At 41.4% G+C, this 21948-nt stretch overlaps 1 protein-coding gene across 1 annotated transcript in view; it reads left to right on the forward strand.

The window, feature by feature from the left end:
* Positions 1–21948, forward strand: part of AAK1 (AP2 associated kinase 1) — a 155558-nt gene that overhangs the window by 127309 nt on the left and 6301 nt on the right. Inside the window, exons 14-17 of the mRNA XM_021699275.2 lie at positions 1266–1495; positions 2811–2968; positions 5270–5374; positions 11570–11665. Coding sequence (XP_021554950.2) covers positions 1266–1495; positions 2811–2968; positions 5270–5374; positions 11570–11665 — 589 coding nt within the window. The remainder of the gene's footprint in view (positions 1–1265; positions 1496–2810; positions 2969–5269; positions 5375–11569; positions 11666–21948) is intronic.

Below are 21948 nucleotides of genomic sequence, written 5' to 3' on the forward strand. Positions count from 1 at the left end.
TTACCCTCTGACCTTAACCTGAGTGATGTTGGAGCCTTGTACTGTATCATTCGTTCAGTTGGTGAGTGGTTGTGTTCTCATACGTGCACATAACCTGCCTCAGTAGAATCCAGTGTGCGTCAATACAGGGACAGAAAATCTCAGGCTGTCAGCATCCTCACGCAAGTAGCTGGCCCCTCTGGTTTCCTTTCTCTCCCAGGACCTACCTTCAAAGGCACCAAATGTGAGAGCTGAGCTGCAGCACGGAGGGACGTCTTAGTCTGAAACGAGGGACTGGAGGGAAGGGATAGGCCTTTAATATTCTGAATAATTTTGTTTCTGAACTGACAGAATTAAAGCATTAGGTGGTCTTCTTAATGCTATTTTTTGTTCATCTTCCTGACGTAGCACTTTGTAGATTGTGTCTGATGCTTGACGTCTAACCACGTGGCCACAAGGATGTTTCTACCTATTTGTTTTTCTGTGGTGACAGTTTGTTCTGCCTTCTGAAAATGGCCCAAATCTCAAGAGTCCTTGTGTTATTAGATCAATTATCATCAAGGGCTTTTCAAATTTTTTATTTCTTCTTACATTCTCTACCTGGTTCTTCAGTGCCATTTCCAAACTGAAGGTGGGAACAAGTTAATCCCACTGCCCCAATGCTATACATTTTCTCAGGGGAGCCACAGAAATAGAATCTTGTGGACCCATCTTATCAGTGAAATAAAGAGCCTTAATAACAAAACAAAACAAAAAGCACTACCATTTATGAATTACAATGGAATCCTAACTTATTCCCAACCAGTAGTCTGAGCTATGTCAGAGTCAGGGATCTCTTAGCAATTGTTCAGCTCAAATGTATTTTAGCTGGAGGTGTGCCTTCTGTGGTAGTAGATTGCTTAAAGCTCCTCTTTGGAGGCATTCTGAATGAGTGTGACCCCAGAAGCAGAAAGTGGTCCTGTAGGATACATTCTTGATTTTTGGAGTTAGAAATAGCTTCTGCAATCTTATGCACTGGGCTGTATTGTGTATGGTTGCTCTGTATATTATTACTGATGAAGATTGAAATTTATGTATAAACAGCAGATAAATACCATGCCATCAGTCCCAAAGTTATAGCTCAGATTGTCAAAAACTGTTTTTTCTTTCTGGGTGTTATTGGTAAAATCAGCCACTTGAGCCCCATGTTAGCTCTCACGTGGCATTTTTTATTATGCTTATCTGTTTATTTGTTTTTCCTTTCCCTTCTTTTGGGAACACTTGCCATTTTTTTTTTTCCCTAGCAGATTCAAGCCCCAGTAAGACAACAGCCAAAGGTTCAAACAACCCCACCTCCTGCCGTCCAGGGGCAGAAACTCGGATCTCTCACTCCTCCATCATCCCCTAAGACCCAACGTGCTGGGCACAGACGGATTCTCAGTGACGTAACCCACAGCGCAGTCTTTGGGGTCCCTGCCAGCAAATCCACCCAGCTGCTCCAGGCAGCTGCAGCTGAGGCCAGCCTCAATAAGTCCAAGTATGTGGTGCTTCCCCTTTCTCTTTTTCACTTTTGTGGGCCAGGGCTGCTGTGGGCCACTACTGTGTAATTCTCTGCATCTGTATGTAGATGTGTATGGGTACATGTATATGAAGGTACGTATGTGTCTGTGTTTATTAAGAAACTGAAGTTGCCTGTAGTACCTAGACCATACTGATCTTAAGGAATAATTTCATACTTGCTTTATTGTTTCCATTCTCTCATCCATTCCGTGTTCTGTGAAGTATTTTTTAAAATCTTAGTCTGACCAACCCTCTCCATGATGAAAATCTTTCATTGGCTCCCCATTGCCAGAGGGATAATATCTGAACTCATTGGTTAACAGACCAAAGGCCATTGTATCACATTTGTGGATTTGTCATTCTCTGTCTTTGTGAGCATGTTGTTCATCCTATGCCCTCTCCCTGAACTACCACTCTCCTCCTTGTCTACCTAGGAAATGCTTATTTAGTCATCAAGATCCATGTCAGCAGTTACCTTTTCTTTGGCTCCTTGGGTGTCATATATAAATTTGTCTGAACCTTTTTGGAGATGTATCACTTTATATTATCATTATTTATTTGTATATCCAGCTGACCTAGCCTGCAAATTCCTCCAAGACAAGGACCATGTCTTAACCATTGTAAATCCAGTGACCGGCTCTGTGCCTGAAATAAAGTAGATTGCAGTGAGTGCTAGGTAAATGCAATTTTGGACCCTCAGCTTTCTTGGAACCGTGGACTCTAAAGTTAAAAATCTTTAAGTTGTTAGTTAAATGCAAAGGGCATCAAGAGAGACTTCAGAAGAAAATTAGGTAATAATACCTAGAAACACGAGGTAGTGATAACTGTGTTTATTTCTCCTTAACTGTGGTGGTGACCACTCATGGCGGCCCTTCATTCTATGCATGCTAGATCCTGACTGCTGGGAGGCAGCCTGAAAAGGCATCAGTCCCAGCTGCACCGGGGTCAGTTATTAGAGTTTAGGGTGGGTTGGCGTCACAGGAGTCACAAGCCTAAGAAGAGGCTGCTTTGGGATTCTGGATTGAAAGGACTTGCTGATGAGACCAAAAATCTAAGCAAAAGATTAAAGAAGTAGTGGGAGATAGTGGATCGTGAAGGAAAGGGAGACATTTATTTCACACAGTGATAAAAGTATCTGTGAAAACTGTCCAGTTGCCTTGGAAAGCCCTTTTAGAAAACCACTGCAGAAAATAATGGTTTGACTCAGAAAACAATTTGATCTCAAAACAAAGAGAAAGTAGATTGACCCTTTTTCAACTTTTTTCATTTCGTGGGGGTGGGAACCTACCTAGGTCTGCAACGACCACTCCATCAGGCTCTCCTCGGACCTCCCAGCAAAACGTTTATAATGCTTCAGAAGGTTCTACGTGGAATCCCTTCGATGATGACAATTTCTCCAAACTCACAGCTGAGGAACTGCTGAACAAGGACTTTGCCAAGCTGGGGGAAGGTGAGCAGTTGGTGTCCTTCTGTGATTCTTAAACCCTAACTCTAGAGGGGTATGCATGTGAAAATGTAGGGTTGGGTCTTTCCTTCCCTCAGAGGCTTGATTTGAAGTTTGAGTGCAGATTGCTTTGAATGTTTACTAGAGCACTGACGGTCTTTTCATCCTCAGGAACTCCTGGCCAATTGTGGGTGGCGGTAAGGAGAGTGGGACAGTATTAGCAAAGATTTGGTAGCATAGTCAGGATGATACTGTCAAGCATGGTCATTCCTTGGAGGAGTGTAATGGTTTTCTTGTCCTATGCCAGAAAGTTATAACTGCTTACCCAGGAGAGAGTGTGCCCTCACGTGAACTTTGAATCTTTGATTACGGTCAGAGTTCTGTAGTACTGTGACTGACTGTAGAGAAGTGATCAAATAAATAGAAGGTACCGTTTCTACTCTCAAAAACCCCCAGTCTTGGGGCACCTGGGTGGCTCAGTCGTTAAGCGTCTGCCTTCAGCTCAGGTCATGATCCTGGGGTCCTGGGATCGAGCCCTGCATTGGGCTCCCTGCTTAGCGGGAAGCCTACTTCTCCCTCTCCCACTCCCCCTGCTTCTGTTCCCTCTCTTGCTGTGAATCTCTCTGTCAAATAAAAACAAAAAACAAAAAACAAACCCACAGTCTAAGAGCACCTTAGTGGCTCGGTCGGTTAAACGTCCAACTCTTGATCTCAACTCAGGTCTTGATCTCAGGATCATGAATTCAAGCCCCGCGCTGGACTCCACACTGGGTGTGGAGCCTACCTAAAATAAAACAAAACAAAACAAAACAAAACAAACCCACAGTCTTATTTTGAAAGGTGGGACTCATACACACAGACACACATGCACACTTTGGAAAACAACAACATGCCCTGGAAAAATTCTTCAAAAAGAGTACCTCGGCATTAGACAAGAGCACAGGGTAAAGGAATGATCAGAAATGAGTGAATGATACGAACTTTGGCCATATCTTTTAACTTTACTCTTCTAACTTTTGTTAATCTCTTTTAACTTTATTATTTTATAGATATCTTTTAAAAATTTGTGTTACTTAGGGTGCCTGGGTGGCTCAGTCATTAAGCATCTGCCTTCGGCTCATGTCATGGTCCCAGGGTCCTGGGATCGAGCTGCACATCGGGCTCCCTGCTCGTCAGGAAGCCTGCTTCTCCCTCTGCTTGTGTTCCCTCTCTTGCTATGTCTCTATTTGTCAAATAAATAAATTAAGTCTTAAAAAACTTTTTTTATATTACTTTCTTATTGTTTTAAACAAAAGATGGGGTATAGGATTTAACTCTGACAGACAGCTAACTCGTTGTCAAATTATTTCATTGTTATGTATGCCAGTTACTGTTCTAGAATAAACAGAAATACCTTCGTGGGCTATTGAAAACGCTAGTATTTTTGCACTTGATTAAGAGACTCCCAGGTTTTAAAATTCTTGTGTCTATTTTTCATAATTTCCTGTCTCTCTTCTGTCACATTAAACTGCTGCCATTGTGCCTGTCCCTGGTCACTTCTCACTCCTGCCGTTTCCCCCACGCCCCCTTCTCATGTGCTCTCCTGAACTGTTTCCAACATGGAAAACAGATTGGCAAACTCAGTAGAATTATATCAAAACAAATAGACTCAAAGTAAGGACTGGAGACATTATGCCTGAGTAATGTGCTTGAGGTTTTGGGCTTTAGCTCCAGCCATCTCTTTTGTTGCTTATTTATTTATTTATTTGAAAAAAATTTTAATTGTGATAAATATACAGGCGCCTGGGTGGCTTAGTGGGTTAAGTGTCTGCCTTAACCCCACTCAGGTCATAATCTCAGGGTCCTGGGATCGAGCCCCGTGTTGGGCTCCCTGCTTAGTGGGGAGAGTGCTTCTCCCTCCCCCACCCCCCCGCTCATTCTCTCTCTCTCTCTCAAATAAGTAAATAAAATCTTTTTAAAAATTGTAATCAGTAAACATAACATAAACATGAACTTCTTAACCATTGTCAAATATAGAGTTCAGTAGTGTTAACTACATACACATCGCTGTGCACCCAGTCTCCGGAACTCCTTCCATCTTGCAAAACCGATGTGCTGTCTTTGATTCTCACAACTTCCTCTTCTCAGCTGTTGTCTCAGTTATTGCAATGATTAGACAAGGACCTGCGAATGTCCGAGGTGTTGCCGTAAGGCGGTAAAAGGAGTCAAGTCTAGAATTCGGTTCAGAAGGTGCCCTCCACCACCTGCATGTGTGTGTGCATCATGGGATTCTGCTGGGATGAACTGAGTGGTGTTTTGTCCCTCCAGGGAAACATCCTGAGAAGCTTGGAGGCTCTGCTGAGAGTTTGATCCCAGGCTTTCAACCAGCTCAAGGTGATGCTTTTGCCACTCCCTCGTTTTCCGCCGGAACCGGTTAGTATAGCAGGTGCCTGAAACACAGGGCTCACAGTGGTTACCTCCACAGTTTCAACTGCTGCACAGATAAGCCTGGCACACCAGTAAGCCCCAAATCTTGTGTATTTTCTTTTATTCAGAAGATTTCCAATATAAAAGCTAGGGAAAAAGAAATCTCTAGAATCATTCTGAATTAAAATGACAGAATGATGTGTCAGTAATATACAGGATTTGTTCTCTCTAGTTCACACACATACTTTAAGCAAATATTTCTAAATTTAAGAACATCACTCCGTTAATCGCTTGTAATTGCTTAGATCTTTGGAATGACTTGAAGAATTCTAAAAATTAGATGTTCTATCCTCTATCCAAGATTCTACTGAGCTGTGTTTCTGTGTGTGTGTGTGTGCGTGTGTGTGTGTGTGTGTGTGTTTACAGGGAGAGGAAGATATCTTTTTAAATTAGACCTTTTTTTAAATTAAAGAAGCAATAGTAAAAAACTTTCTCCTTTATTAATAAAAATTATACATAGTCAACTATACTTCAACTAAAATTTCTTAAAATTAGAAAATTGTACATATTTATTACATAAAAGTCAGTAATTTATAGAAAAGCATAGAGAAGAAAGTTAAAATCCCCATAATCTCACCATTAAGAAGTAGCACAGGGATACCATTTTGGTGTCTATTAGTGGCATTTAACCTTTTTAGGGTCACAGCTATCTTCGTGAATGTAATGAAAGTTACAGATCTTCCTCACAAAAATACATGACCACATTTTGTACATAATTTTTAGCCTCAGCTTAAGACTCTAATGTACATCTTTATTGTCCTATTTTCAAACCAGATTTTCTCTCTTACTAAGTCTGGCACATTGCCCACATCATTAAAGACTCTCCTAAAAGATAAATTTTAAAAGGTCTGTATTAGGGGCGCCTGGGTGCCTCAGTCAGTTAAATGGCTGCCTTCGGCTCAGGTCATGATCTCAGGGTCCTGGGATCGAGCCCCGCGTTGGGCTCCCTGCTCAGTGGAGAGTCTGCTTCTCCCTCTCCCTCTGCCTCCCTCTCTGCCTGCCTCTCTGCCTACTTGTGCTCTCTCTCTATATCTCTGTCAAATAAATAAATAAAATCTTTAAAAAAAAAAAAAGATCTGTATTAAATTGCTTCATATGGATTTGTCCTAATGTTTCTAACCAAGTAACCTCTTTTTTAAAAACATTAATTTGGTTTCAGTGTTTTCCTGTTATAATTCCCTCAGCAACCATATGAGATTTTGAGCATATATATTCCTTGTAGATGCGGAATTTGATATGCTTCCAAAATTGATCTTTTTAATTTTATTGATTAATTTCTGATTTTAACCTTATGTATTCTTTCTTCCCACCTTCCTTCCCACACCTTCTTTAGGTGTGTTAGCAGTTTTTCTGACATCATCAATTTATTTCTTATTGGAACTTTGGCTGTCATTGCATAATATCTTTTATGGTTTCTTTACGATAACCTCTAGAAGATTATTTGTTAAATCAAAAGATTGTCTTTTAAGGCTTTTGGTGCATATTTCTAAACTAGCCTCTGAGAATGCTATACAAATTTTATTTTGATCAGCAGTGAATGAGAGTAATTTTCCCTCCACTTCTCCACCCAGCCCAGATCAGAAGCTGTAGATAGGACAGTGTTTACTGGCCACTTTTTTTCCCTGGGATTTGTGTTGTTTATGTCCTTTGCCTTTTTTTTTTTTTCTGATGTTCTTTGTTCATTTTGTTCTTATTAATTTGTAAGAGCTCTTCGTATATCCTGTACTGTAAACATTTTCCCCAGTCTGTCCTTTGTCCTACACAAATATATGTCATCTGACCCTCAACACCATCCTCACAGTTGAGGTACTGAGCACAGACTAGTCTCTTTTCCAGGATCACATAGCTTGGAAGTGGCAGAGCAGGGACACCAACCCCCTCCCCTGGCTCTAGAACTTCCTCTCTCAGGTTTTCTGCCACATAATGAGGCAAATTTAGTAATAATTTTCTAGAAAATTATAATGCAGTTTAAAAATTTTTTAAATAGGGATGCCTGGTGGCTCAGTTGGTTGAGCATCTGCCTTTGGCCCAGGTCATGATCCCAGGGTCCTGGGATCGAGCCCCCTGTCGGGCTCCCTGCTCCGTGGAGAGCCTGCTTCTCCCTCTGCTGCTCCCCCTGCTTGTGCTCTCTCTCTCTGTCAAATAAATAAGTAAAATCTTTAAAAAATAAAAAAATAAAATTTTTTAAATAAAATAGAATAATGCGTTTAAACCTTCCTTTTATAATATTTTCTTTGTATACATATCAATTTTCATTGTATGAAATGAAAATCACTTTAGCTAGAGATTTGTTGTTTTAGCATCTTTCCAAGACAACTCTTAGATGTATAAAATCTACCGTTCTCCTGTCTTCTAATTCTTTAACTTTTGTTTTGTTTTTTTTTTTTTGATTATAGATCCCTGTTTTTCTTAGGTTTGCTTTGTCAATATTAAAAGGAACACAGTAAAATTTTTAAAAATTCTTCTTAAAAATGTAATGAAAGTGTTTAGAGTTTTTCTCCCACTATAACAGTGATTTTCAACCAGCATGAGAGTGGGGAGAGAGGCTCATTATAATCTGCTTAGAAGACTTGTCCACAGATATTTTAATATTCTCTTTGCCTCTCTCTTTAATTGCCCATCCCACCCTGACCCTTGAGGATTACACTGTTTATTGATAGTGCTGTCTAATAGGTGTGTGTTTCCCTTGTCAGAAAAAACCTGAAGTTTTAATCATATCCTATAAGTCTTCATATGATAATCTTATTGTTATTAATTTAGAATACACATTGGCCTTATTTGGGGGACATGCTTTTTAATATTAAAAAGTTAAAGGGTTTTGTGTTATTTTTTATTTTTAGCTTTGTTGTCTTACCTATGTAATTTTTTAAGTTTATTGGTATTTGGTTTATCTGGTTTAAAGTGCTTAAAGTGTAATAGGCTACATGTTGACTAAATGTACCAAATGTATAAAGCATTGACCGTTGTCCTTGAGATAGAGCATCACACAGATGCCCAGCTATGGTACTGAGTAGGATATAGTTTCCCTGGAAAGGGGCTCATGGAATAAGCTCCAGGAGAGTTTTCTTTGCTGTTGAATGCTAACATTTAGTATTGTGTTTGGTTTAGTACAGATTGTTGAATGAATGAAAAGAATTGCTTTTTGCCAAAGGATAGGAGCTTGGATTCACCAATGTTAACAACAGAGGTCCCTACACATTTTCCATACACTCCCAGTTTTAGTGCCTGTAATTCCTGCTTATCACATATTTTGTTGTTTGTCTATATGAACTGTTTTTTTAAGGATTTATTTATTTATTTGGTAGGGGGGCAGAGGGAGAGGGAGAAAGAGAGAGCCTTAAGCAGACTCCACACTGAGCACGGAGCCTGACGCAGGGCTCGATCCCACGAACCTAAGACCACGACCCGAATGGAAACCAAGAGTCCAGCACTCAAATGACTGCACCATCCAGGCGCCCCTGTATGAACTATTTTTAAAACAGTTTTTATTTTTGTTTTAGCCTTTTCTCCCCCTTTATGCTTACTTTGAAGGCTATAAATGGCTGTATTTTTTAAGGGACTTAAAGACCCCTGCTTTAAAAAACATACATTTGAGTAGTTAAAACAGTAATAACAGTGAACATATACTGAGCACTTGCACTGGTTAAGTGCTTTTTTATGCATTATCTCAGGTCGTCCTTAAAACAGCTCTCAAGGGGCGCCTGGGTGGCTCAGTCGGTTAAGCATCTGCCTTCTGCTCAGGTCATGATCTCAGGGTGCTGGGATTGAGCCCCACATCCCCCGCATTGGGCTGCCTGCTCAGCAGGAAGTCCGCTTCTCCCTCTGCCCTTACCCCCCCCACCCAGCCTAGGTGACAGCTGGAGAATGACATACCAGAGAGTTGTACCTGAGCAGCCCAGCTCAGAAACTGTAGTCATAACCCCATCTCAAGAAACTTTGTAAATCAGTTACACTAGCTTTTACGAACATTATAAAACATCTCCAGATTTTTTTCATCTTATCCAGCCTTTTTTTCTTTTAAAGATTTTATTTATTTATTTGAAAGAGAGAGAGAGACACAGCGAGAGAGGGAACACAAGCAGGGGGAGTGGGAGAGGGAGAAGCAGGCTTCCTGCGGAGCAGGGAGCCTGATGTGGGGCTCGATCCCAGGACCCTGGGATCATGACCTGAGCCGAAGGCAGATGCTTAACGACTGAGCCACGCAGGCGCCCCTTATCCAGTCTTTTTTAAATGAACATTTAGTATTTTTCCTTCTTCCTTGTTTGTGGTGTAAACTTTTATGTGTGCAACACTTTTGTTTTTTATAATGAAAGAAAATTATATCTAAATCCCAGAAATTAATATGTCCTCATTTGTATGAAGTATAGGATAGCATCATTTTTAGATGTTTTCTAATCAAGCTCAGACTGTTCACTATTTTAAACCTTCTGATCAACCAAGGGAGGAAATAAGCAGGAAATTTGGCAGTGAGTCAGAGAGGATGACAGAAGGGTTATTTTAAACACTTTTATGGTAAAAGCTGCAAAAATGATGAACTGTGTCCATATGTTGGAATAGACATTTAAAACTTGACATTGTACCTCTTTATTTAAAATATTTTTCTGTTAAGTTATACACATTCACTTGTGTAATTTTGGAAAAATGACTAAAAGCCCAAAGAAACAAGATAAAAGAACTCACAATTCCAGGCCCCAGAGGAAAACATTGCTGACATTTTACAATATTTATGTCCATAATTTTATTTCTGTATATATACTTTTTTCAAAATGAATATACCCAGTTTTATGATTTGTTCTTTTCCTTCTAATGTATTTCACTGTGTCTCATTTGAAAATATTATAGAAATTTTAAGAGCAGTGATTTTACCCTTGTCTTCCTTCATCTACCTTTAAAGAAGCTTAGTTAAAAACCCATTTAATAACCTTCTCAAAATGACAAAATTATAGAGATTGAGAACAGATTAGTGGATTCCAGGGGGTAGGGACTGGAGTAAGGAGTGGGTATGACTATAAAGGAGAACAACAAAGGGGTTCTTTGGTTTGATGGAACAGTTCTTTATCATTGTCACAGTGGTGCTTATGTTAACCTATACATAGGATCTAATTGGGAAGAACTGCACGCGCACACACACGCGCGCGCGCGCGCGAATGCATGTGACAACTGAATAAAGTGTAGGTAACAGTATCGTAACGGTGTCAGTGATACTGTCCTATAGTTGTAAAAGATCTTACCGTGGAGGGAAGCTGGTTGAAGGTTCCCAGGACTCTATGTATAGCAAATTCCTATGATTTCATAATCATTTGAAAATAAAAAGGTTTTAAATCTATAGAAGGCAAAATGAGATTTTAAAGAACAAATGAGTATTAAAATGCAATGTAAAGAATGCTAAGTAGGAAACCAGCAAGCCTGGGTTCTGACCTTGGGTTTGCTGGTAGACCTCTGGCTAGCCTCTTAACTTCTGGGCTTCATTTTCTTTTCTGTAAAATAAGAAAATTGTGCTATAAAATCCTAAGACCCCTTCAAGCCCTGATATCCCACAGGGTGTATAGATTTTTGTAAATCTGCAAGTTTGCCAAGTATAGAATGAATGTCAGTGAATGTTAGATGTAGTCCAGAAGTTAGGGCCTGTCTAACCTTGCAACAGACAAGAAGCCTATTTCTGTTTCTGTCTGTGTCTGTCTGCCTGGCACTGTAATAGACATTTGGTGATACAGTGACCTCAGGATGGTAGAGGGCATATTGAAGCACATAACATCTGTGTTAGATTACAGAACAGACAGTGTTTGTTTACATGCTACAGTGTGTGATACGGACAATAGTTGCTACAGGAATCTGGAAAAGATCCCTGTAGGCTTCCACACAAGGAAGAAGTGGATCTCAGGTGTATGAATATACTAGTTTTATCATCAATTGCATCTTTGAGTGTGTTGCAAGGACCAGATTATATCTCTCATACATATTTTGCCATTACACTGGATTATATCCACTCATCCCTCTTTATTCTGCCTCTGAGTTTCGATTTACTCTACAATTTGAGCTGTTGGGTTAATAGATGGTAAATTCATCTAGATTTACTTGATGTTTTCTGCTTTTCTCTTTTTTTCTCTCCTTGACCCTTTCTTCCCCTCCAACCAACTCCAGCTGAAAAAAGGAAGGGTGGGCAGACTGTGGATTCTAGCCTCCCACTTCTAAGTGTATCTGATCCTTTCATTCCTCTTCAAGTACCTGATGCACCAGGTAGGTAAACCGAACTGATCTGAGCTTAAGCAGCTTGATTCTTGTGTCCAGGGTCTCATGAGAGTTGTTTAAACACTCCATAAAAAGGATGTGAATTCCAAGCCCTAATAATAGGTACTGTTATGTATTTTTTGATAACAGGAACAGCCTTGTGTATTAGAAGGAACGTTAGTCCAATATGATCATAACATGTTGGGGGGGGCACCTATAAGCATGTGATAGAAGGAACAAAATGCTAATAGTGGTTAGTATGATGATTGGATTACTGGAGATTGCCTGTCCCGTTCCTGTTTTCCTATAATGTGCTTTTATTTTATAAATAAAAGCTAAAGGGAATGTGAGTCAGGAGACTCAGGTTCCCTTCCTGGCACTTCTACTATCTGAAACCTTCTGGGCTTGACTCTTCATCAGTGAAGTGTTTTGGACTGAATGAGTTTGGATATCCCTTTAGGCCTGCTATATCCTGATTTTTAAGTGAGCAGTCTAAAAAAAAAAAGTAAGAAATTGTTAGTGTGTTCCGATTGAAATAGCTTTTGAAACAATAATTGGATGCTTTCTATTTGGAGCTCATGGATGCCAATGATTTCTCCCCTACTCTCCTCCCCATCTTTTTGGGGGTGGAGTGGGGAGCATGATGTGAGACACAGAAGCCACCCTTTCTCTTCTCTCTCAGTCTTTTTGAAAAAGCAAATAGATCCAACACTTTAGAAGCATATAGCCACCATTTTGTTCCTGTTCCTTGTTTTTTTTTTTTTTCTCATTCATACCCCGGCCTGTTCTTGGTTTTAAACTAATAGGATCTGTTTGGTTCTTCTCTCTCCCAGAATATTAAAGGTATTTGATTGACTCAAGATTGGAAGTGACTGTGATGTTTGTACCATCTACTTAGTAAGACAGACTGCAGCAAGCGTGCCGTGAGAGTTTTTATTTCTTTAGACAATTTGTTGATCCTCCTTAGGGGAAGCAAACCTGCCTTGATCTGGTAGTGTTGTGTAACTTTATAGCTTGCTGGACCTGGATGTAGGTCAAAAATGCCTAAGGTCACCGAGGAATGATTCAGCATCGGATAGTTAAAGAAAAGGGAAGAAAGGAATCAAGTAGAGGCCCTTTTCTCTGTTGTATCGTTCGGGTATGCTTGGCAGTACCTAGACAAGCCAGTTTCTAGCAGAGCGCTGGAAACTCAGGCTGGGGCCTACTGGCCTCTTTTTCCTCCCTGTTGTGGCATTCATGGGATCAGACAGGAAAAAGAGGTTATTGAAGCATTCTCCCTCTGACACCCCTCAGGGTTCTTGCCTTACACTTTCCCAGATAGCCCGTGAGCTGTGGAAGCTGGAAGGGTGGCCTCTTGGCACAGGCCAGAAGATGAGGCGCCACAGGCGAGTAGCTGTCCTCTGCAGCTCTCACGGGTGCCCTTCTGATCAGGGATGAGGAGCCAGGCACACAGGCCAGGTGGCTCAGGATATCAACTCCCGGTTGTAGAGATGAGTTGTGGAGGGTTGTGAAGATGAGCCTGGGAGGCAGCAGAGGTAGCTGGCTGCCATCCTGCCTCCCTTAGTGTCATTTTTCCTGTCTCCTGATCCTCCATATTTCTCTCACTCCGGGGGATTCCTGCTAAAGTGATACTGGTGTACACTTTAATACCAATTAAGCCATGGCCCCTCTTGGTTTTAATGGGAAATCTATTAAAATGGAACATTCTAATAGAGAATATCAGAGGTATCTTATTTGTTTTATGATCTGTCAGGCCAAACTCATCTGAAAACATAAATTAGACATGTCACTCCTTTGTGCTCCAGTGAATTTCCGTATCACTGAGCATAAAATCCAGACTTCTTACTGTGACCTGAAAGGCCCTAACTAATCTGGTAGCCCTCCGGCTACCCCTCTAACCTGAGCTCATAGCATTCTTTTCTTCCGTCTTTCCTCCTACAGGCGAAGCTTGTTCTCACCTCAGGGCCTTTGCACGGGCTGGTACTCTGCCTGGGAAGCTTTGTGTACCTCCATCTCTTTTCCTCCTTGTCATCTGGCATTTGGGTTTCTGCTTAAATGCTGTCTTCTCAGGCCCATCGTGGTCTCTCAGTCACACTTCCTGGCTTTTTTCTTCATAGCACTTACTATGACACTGTCATAGTGTCTTTGGTTCATTATCTGTCTTTCCCCACCAGGATGTCAGTGTGCTGAAGGAGGGCCTTGCTGTCTGATCTAGCACTGCGTAGCCAGTGCTCAGAAAACTTAGAGCTGGCACTCCACGAATATTTGCAGATTGGATGAAGGAACAAAGTAAAACCTAGGCTGCAAGGCTTATGGCGGCACCATTGCTCTCCATTTCTGTCCCCAGCTCCCAAATACCAGACTACTGGCTCCATAGCCTTCCACCTGTGCCTCTGCCAACTGGCCTCCAATCCACTCCTTGAGGATGAATAAATGAAGGCACAGCCCACAGTGTCAGGAAGCCGCCAAGCCCCAGAGTAGAAGCGGTAGCTAGACCTAGCAAATCCTTGAGCTCCAACCGTTCCTGGAGCCCTCCAGAATCTGGACTGAGCAGGGTGTGTTGCCACTGTGGCCGACTCTTGTATGTCCTGTAACATTCAGCCTGTAGCACCATTCGGTTCCGTGGCCTCTTTATCCAAGGATGCAGATAGGATATAGATAGGATTACCCTACATGCTTCCTTACCGTCTTGAAATGTCTGAGTGAAGAAAGGCCTGAGAGTTTAGGGTCTCTGGGACCTCAGTATTGTCTCTGGGACAGTGGCCAGTTTGTCTCCCCCAGCCTCCTGCCCCCCTAAAGTACCCGGTTTGTCACTACTTCCAGCCCATTACGGGCACCAGTCACGCTTTTTGGTCAGTTAGTTAGTTTGTTTTGCATACATGCTTACCTCCACACTCCACCTTCCTGATTGTGAGTCGGGAAATCTCAGTCTCCTGACAACTATATGCCTTTTAATGACTTAACATTTTATTTTATGCTTTTATGTTCTCACATATAATTTCCTTGGATCCCACAAAGAATACTGACTGGTGCGTATGTCAAGTAATATCTCATTTTCTGGCAGAGGAGGTGAGGCCCCAGTGCTGCTGTGACAGGTCCTGCTATATACACTCCTTTTCGTGGCCCTCGGACCCCAGCAGTGAAGGTTTCCTTGTCTGGAGATCAACAAAGCCTGCGACTGGAGAGCTAAATTTAAGGTTTAGGGAAATACAAAAATGGGTTTGAACTTATAAGACCTAGGTTTGACCCGCATAGTAGCTTGTTGATCTTGATGAAATCACTTAAACTCTGTGTTCCCCTCAAAATTGGTGCCATTAAAACCTACCCTATGGAGTGGCTTGTGAGGTTCAGATGAAAGCGTGTGTTTGGAATTGCTTTATAAAGTTTAAATTAGTATGAAGATAGGAAATGTTATAACAGCTTTGGTTCTGGGTCCTTATTCCCCGTGGGACAGTCCTACTTATGATAAAGCCTTAGGCAATGATATTTCCCTCTTACAGAAATTAAACTTGCTTTAGAACCTTTGACCTTTGCACGACTGAGAGCCATTGAAGTAGACTTCCTTGACATAATGATTATTAAACTGTGGGCAAAGGGGACTGAACAATCGAATTTGTTCGGGTTTTCTTAAAGGAGCATTTCTATTTTCCAAAGCATCATAAAACAAATTTTCTTAGAAAATCTGTTATATAGGGCACCTGGGTGGCTCAGTTGGTTAAGCGACTGCCTTCGGCTCAGGTCATGATCCTGGAGTCCCGGGATCGAGTCCCGCATCGGGCTCCCTGCTCGGCAGGGAGTCTGCTTCTCCCTCTGACCCTCCTCCCTCTCATGCTCTCTGTCTCTCATTCTCTCTCTCTCAGAAAATAAATTAAAAAAGAAAATCTGTTATATATATAAATCACAGCCGTGAGCATTTGTATGCTCACAGAGCTGCCAAATGAAGCCTACCTCTGGTGAGTCTCAGAGTATTTCATGGATGCTCATGTCCTGTGTGTTCATTTATTTTTCCTTCTGTTTGTGTCAGAGAACAGATAAGCTATAGGTGGTACCAAACTTAAAATATGGTAGAAGAGAGTGCAGAATTTTCCCTGAGAATTGGCTGAAAGATTTAATCTTTGTTTTTTCTACACGGTAACATATATGTAACACAGATTTACCATTTTTAAAGTGGCATTAGTACATTCACATTGGTTTTTGCAACCATTATCATCCATCCACAAAACTTCTTTATCTTGCAGAACTGAAACTCTCTGTTAAACAATAACTCTCCTTCCTTCCTCCCTCCCGCAGCCCTTGGCAACCCCCATTCTACTCTCTGTCCCTATGACTTTGACTGCTCTACATACCTCATATAGGTGGACTCATACGGTATTTGTCATGTTGTGACTGGCTTATTTCACTTAATGTGTTCAAGGTTCATCCATGTTGAAGCATGTGTCAGAATTTCCTTCCTTTTTAAGGCTGAGTAATATTCCATTGTATGTATATAACCGCATTTTGTTTATCCATTCATCTGTTGTTGGCCGCTTGGGTTGCTTCCATATTTTGGCTCTTGTGAATAATGCTTCATGAACGTGGGTGTGCAAATATCTCTTGAAGATCCAAGATTCTTTTGGGTTTATATCCAGAAATGGAATTGCTAGATCTTATGGTGATTCTATTTTTAATTTTTTGAGGAATCACTATATTATTTTCCATGGCGACTACATCTTTTTACTTTTCCACTAACAGAGCACAAGAGTTTGAGGAAAAGATTTCCATAGCAACTCCTTAATACTGACCTCTCTCAACATCAGTGTTCCGCAAGACTAAGCAAGAATGCATTAGTTGCCCCATAAGTGCCACTTCCTAGAATCAACAGCTTTTAAAAACTGTGCCTCCTGGTTTATGGCACTTCATCATCTCTTAAAAAGTAGGCAAGAGGGGCGCCTGGGTGGCTCAGTTGGTTGGGCGACTGCCTTCGGCTCAGGTCATGATCCTGGAGTCCCGGGATCGAGTCCCACATCGGGCTCCCTGCTCGGCAGGGAGTCTGCTTCTCCCTCTGACCCTCCTCCCTCTCATGCTCTCTGTCTCTCATTCTCTCTCTCTCAAATAAATAAATAAAATCTTTAAAAAAAAAAAAAAAAGTAGGCAAGAGAGGGGCGCCTGGGTGGCTCAGTCGTTAAGCATCTGCCTTTGGCTCAGGTCATGATCCCAGAGTCCTGGGATCGAGCCCCACATCGGGCTCCCTGCTCAGCAGGAAGCCTGCTTCTCCCTCTCCCACTCCCCCTGCTTGTGTTCCCTCTCTTGCTGTCTCTCTCTCTGTCAAAAAATAAAATATTAAAAAAAAAAAAGTAGGCAAGAGAAAGTGTGTTTTCTTAGTGGTTTGTTGTCAAGATAGTCATTCCTCCTAGAGCTGTTTGCTTGGCATCTTCCTCACCCAGCTGCTGTTCTGTGATACTGAAAAGTCCAAGGTTGATCACCTATGTGTCTTTGCTCTGGAAAGTTTCTCTTTCTGCAGATTCAGTTCCCTGAAATGAAGTTGGAATGGGGCATGGTGGTTGACTTTTGCTTCCAACTTGCAGATGTTACAGACAGTTTAGTGTCTAGTTTCTCAAAGATAGGAACTATTTAAAGGGACTAGATTTTAAAAACAGCATCTCTCATCACAAGGCTTCAGACAAGATGTAAATTTCCAAAGCCACAAAGCTGTAGCAGCCAGATGATCTTTTTTGTTGGGTCTGCCGTCAAGCTCTTCCATGTTCGTTAGTTCAGCCTGCTTTACTCCTCATGGTCTTATTCCTGATTAGGGCGGGGACGATCCTTGAGCAAACCCTTAACCTTTTTGGCCTATAAAACAGATACCTATCCTCTCTTTTGATATTTTGGAAGAGAGAAAACTCACAATTTGCAGTATATCCCAGTCTCAAATCAGGAAGCAGTTTTGATTATCTAACCTTAGACAGGTTTATGAAGGATTTATTACCTTCTTGCCTTGTGGTTGATGTTTTTTCAGTAATTAAGGCTTGAGAGAAATGTAAGAGAAGACTCTGGAGTGGATTAATTCCTACCTCTTCCTCTCTTCCCCTAGTCCCCAATGCCACTTGACTTACCCTTGAGAGGAGAGAGAGGGGTGCTCAAAAGATCCTTTTTCCAAGTCCTCTTTTAATTTTTCAAAGTACTAACAATCTTCTCCTTTATTTTTTCTAATTTTAATTTTTTAATCTTTAAAAATATTTTATTTATCTGAGAGACAGAGAGAGTGAGAGAGAGAGCACGAGAGTGGGGTGAGGGGCTGGGGAGAAGCAGACTCCCCGCTGAGCAGGAAGCCCGATGAGGCACTCAATCCCAGGACTCCGGGATCATGACCTGAGCCGAAGGCAGACACATAACAGACTGAGCCACTCAGGCACCCCAATCCTCTCTTTTAAAGGCACTCTGTCTCCAGTGCCCAGGCTAACTCCTTCTGCATCCACTTTGCTCCGGAGGCCCACCTTCTCAGTCCTCTCACCGTGATTTCAGCACTTTTCCATGCTCTTAACCAGACTCATTTTTATTTGGGAACCCTAGAGACTTGAGAAAGAACTGAGTATGGTAACGGGGATATGCTAAGAAAATACCACCAAGAGGAAAATAGGAGCAGACAATTCTAAAAGAAGAGATATAAATTACCATTAAATATATATTTTGTAAAAGTCCATCGTGACGATGAATTCAAGAAGAGCCCTTTATCAAACAATGAGCTGCTGCAACCTCTGCCATCAGCTTGGAAAGAGGGAAAACCCCACCACCTCATGCTTGACGAACGTCTAAGGAAGCGGACACACTCAGATCCTGCTAGTTTACGTTCTCTTTCCTTTTCTAAAAAATTATTTGAAGAGGCGCCAGGGTGGCTCAGTCAATTGGGCGTCCAACTGGTGATTTCTTTCTGTTAGACCACGCTGCCTCCTCTCACATTTCACTTTATTCAAGGAATTCTGCTTTTTCTGATCTCATACCAAGGCATGTGGGTAAAACCTGGAACTCCGTGCATTCTCGCTACCGTAATCTCAGGCGTCTGTGGCTTCACTAGATATCAACAAATCGTGAAATGCCCAGGGAGAACTTGGTTGAGGTTTGGGATCTTAAAGAACACTTTCTGCACATGTTCCTAAATTCACTATCCTCTTCTCTGCACTGCTGTTTGCCGCCCACCCTCTTCATGACACATGGTCTCAGAGTGTCTTTATATAACTATAAGAGGGCAGATAGAATCCCTAACATGAGCGATATCAAGGCCAGCCCTTGAGGCGCATGTGAGGCCTGAGGTCTGTGAAGTCCAAATGTCTTCGCTAATTTGGCCATTGTGCCTGGGGCCATGTCTGTGTGAAAACCTATTCTCCTACGTTGAGGGACACAGGTAGACCCTATAGGCAGCATGTGGGGGAAACTGTGAAGTCAAGTCCATGCTCTACCATGTCCCCTCTGTGACTTTGGGCAAGTCACACAGTCTCTGTCTCCATTCTTCTCAACTCTTATCAGTATTCCCAAACCCACGTCTTTTTGTGAATAATGAAGGAAAATGTTTGGCATTAAACCCTGCAAATGGCAGTGCTGACTGCAGTTACAATGGCACCTGGGCACCCACACTGAGTCGCTGAGAGTTTCTGTCATCTCGAGAACGCTGGGAGTGGCAGATGGTGTTGCACATGCCGTCTGCCCTCCTTATGCCGTGAGAACTCCTAGTTCTCTGTCTGCTCCTGCCCTATCCCTGCTCCTGCCTCCCACATTTCAGTAGTCGAGGATTCTCAAGCAGCAGTGACCACACAGATTATCTGTGTGAAGAGCCTGTTACTTGAGGTTCGGTCAGAAGATAAGCCCCCTAACTTTGGCGACTTACCCCATCCCCACCCTGTTCTGTCTCACCACACAGCACTCGCATGCACACACATACTTTTTCTTACCCCTCACATTATCTTTTTTGCTAATGGCTAATAAAAATACTAGATTCTTGCTAAAGTTACCTGACTTCCCAGTTGATCTCCTCTTCCTCCCCACCTCCCCAATGAAGCAGAGAATGTGACATAGGGTATGAGAGGAAACCGAGAACTGGGGATACCGAGATTAAGAAGATACCTTGTCCTGTTGTAAAGGCTGCAAGAGAAGCGAGTGCAGAGTGCTCTGGGAGGCTCCTGATGTGGCAGGGAGGATGGGGAAAGGAGTAGAGGAGATGATACTTGAGTGACCTATACAAAAAGGTGGTGGGAGGTATCTCCGCTGTACAGTTGAGGAGGTGAAGGCAGAAGTTTAAGGACCGACCCCATGGTCGCAACCGGTCACTGGAGAGGCTAGAATTCGGACTCTGCATTTGGCTAGCTTAAGGTTTTGCACCAAGATAAACTACCGTATGAAAGATAAGCAAGTAATTTGGGGTCATTACTGTTTATCCATTGCTTCGTAAGATTGCAAATGTATGAGTGCTAAAAGTGGAAGAAGCAAATAATTACTTTCCTGTACGTGAAAGAAGCTCTTTTTGGGAATAAAACAAAAGCTAGCGTTCAGCATAATGAAAAATTAGACTTTTCGAGAAGGCCATCTTATTTTTGCCGGTATGCTAAAAATTGTCACATATTTTTAACATCTTTTCTGCTAATAAAATTTTATGCACGATGCAAGATTAATTCTGATGTGCTAATATACAAGTGTAAATTCACAGTACTCTGGGCTTTTTTCCCCCTGCTTTTGAGAAGCTTCTTTTCTTCTTTCTTCCTTTCTTCAATGTAAGTATCAGGTGTAAATGAGAAAAAGTTAGCAGATTGTCATTTAACTCCAAGATATCTATATGCCGTATACTGCAAAGATGGTAAATTGATTTCACGTGTAAAAATCTTCTTCTGCAGTGTGTTACTTGTACCAAAGCAAATTATCTTGCCAAGACACTAAAATCCATTGTTTTGTTTCATCTGTGTTGTTATAGATCACTTTAAATTACACATCACCTAAAATTTGGTTTCAGTCCCTCAACAAATACCAATTTCATCTTATCTTGATTCCTGATGGCCTAGAAGAATGCAGATTCATTAAAATGTTCTATACACAGACTTGAACTTTAAGTTACTTCTTTTCCTCAAACATTTTCATTTCAGTTTTATCTTAATGGCATGTATTTCTGTGACAGAAAAAAAAATGTCAACAGGCTTAAACTAGGCAAATTATAGAATTTATGTGGCTTCAGCCTCCTTGTAAGTAAAAGGAGGTTGAGCTCTTAATTCCCTTTTTCTGTAAGATTCTATGATTCAGGATTTTGTTTCAAGTAATGCTCTCTACCTTTCATAAGTTGAAGATAGAGAGTTGTTGATGGATCAAGGCTGAAAAAATCATGAAGAAATCTTAACGTGTGCACTTACCACACATTAAGTTATCAGGTGTGACAAATCTGGTGGCTTCTTATATCCTTTTGTTTCCTAGCCAAAAGGCATCAAAAGTAATCCATCTTCAGATGTAAGTGCATTTCATGAGATTTGACCATAGAATGTTAAAGAGTACCAGCTTGTCACAGGCTCTCAGTTGGCAGACAATACATGATGGTTGAAGTTAATGTAGGCATATTTTGATTCACTTGCTGAGTTACACAGCATTTCTAAATGCGAGTCCAAAATTTTTTTTCAAAACTAAGCCCAGGAAGGGGTATGAATGCATAAAGACTTACATGCATATGTTTATGGCAGCTTTATTTTAATAGCTAAAAACTAGAAACAACCAAATGTCTATCAACTGGTGAATGATTCAACAAAATGTGGTACATTCATACCATGGAACACCACACTGCAATAAAACAGAACAAACTCCTGATAACATGCCACGACAGGGAGGGGTCTCAAAAGCATTATGCTCAATGAAAGACATCAGACAGAACAGACTACATACTGTATGGTTCCATTTATAGGAAATTCTAGAAAAGGCAAAGCTGTAGGGACAGAAAGCAGATCAGTTGTTGCCTGGGTCTGGGGGTAACAGGAAGGCACCGACTAGAATAAGGCACAAGGGTAATTTTGGTGGTAATGGAAACATTCTACATCATTTCAGTGGTGCTTACATGAATGTGCACATTTGTCAAAACTCAGCAATGTGTACACTTGAAATTGGTGACTTTTATTCAGTGTACATTGTACTTCAAAATATTTTTTTCAGGTTTTTATTTAAATTCCAGTTAGTTAACAGACAGTCTAATATTAGTTTCAGGTGTAGAATTTAGGGATTCATCACTTACATACAACACCTAGTGCTCCTCACGACAGGTGTCCTCCTTAATGCCCAGCACCCATTTAGCCCAT

The sequence above is a fragment of the Neomonachus schauinslandi genome, chromosome 10, assembly GCF_002201575.2.
Source record: "Neomonachus schauinslandi chromosome 10, ASM220157v2, whole genome shotgun sequence".
Lineage (NCBI taxonomy): Eukaryota > Metazoa > Chordata > Mammalia > Carnivora > Phocidae > Neomonachus > Neomonachus schauinslandi.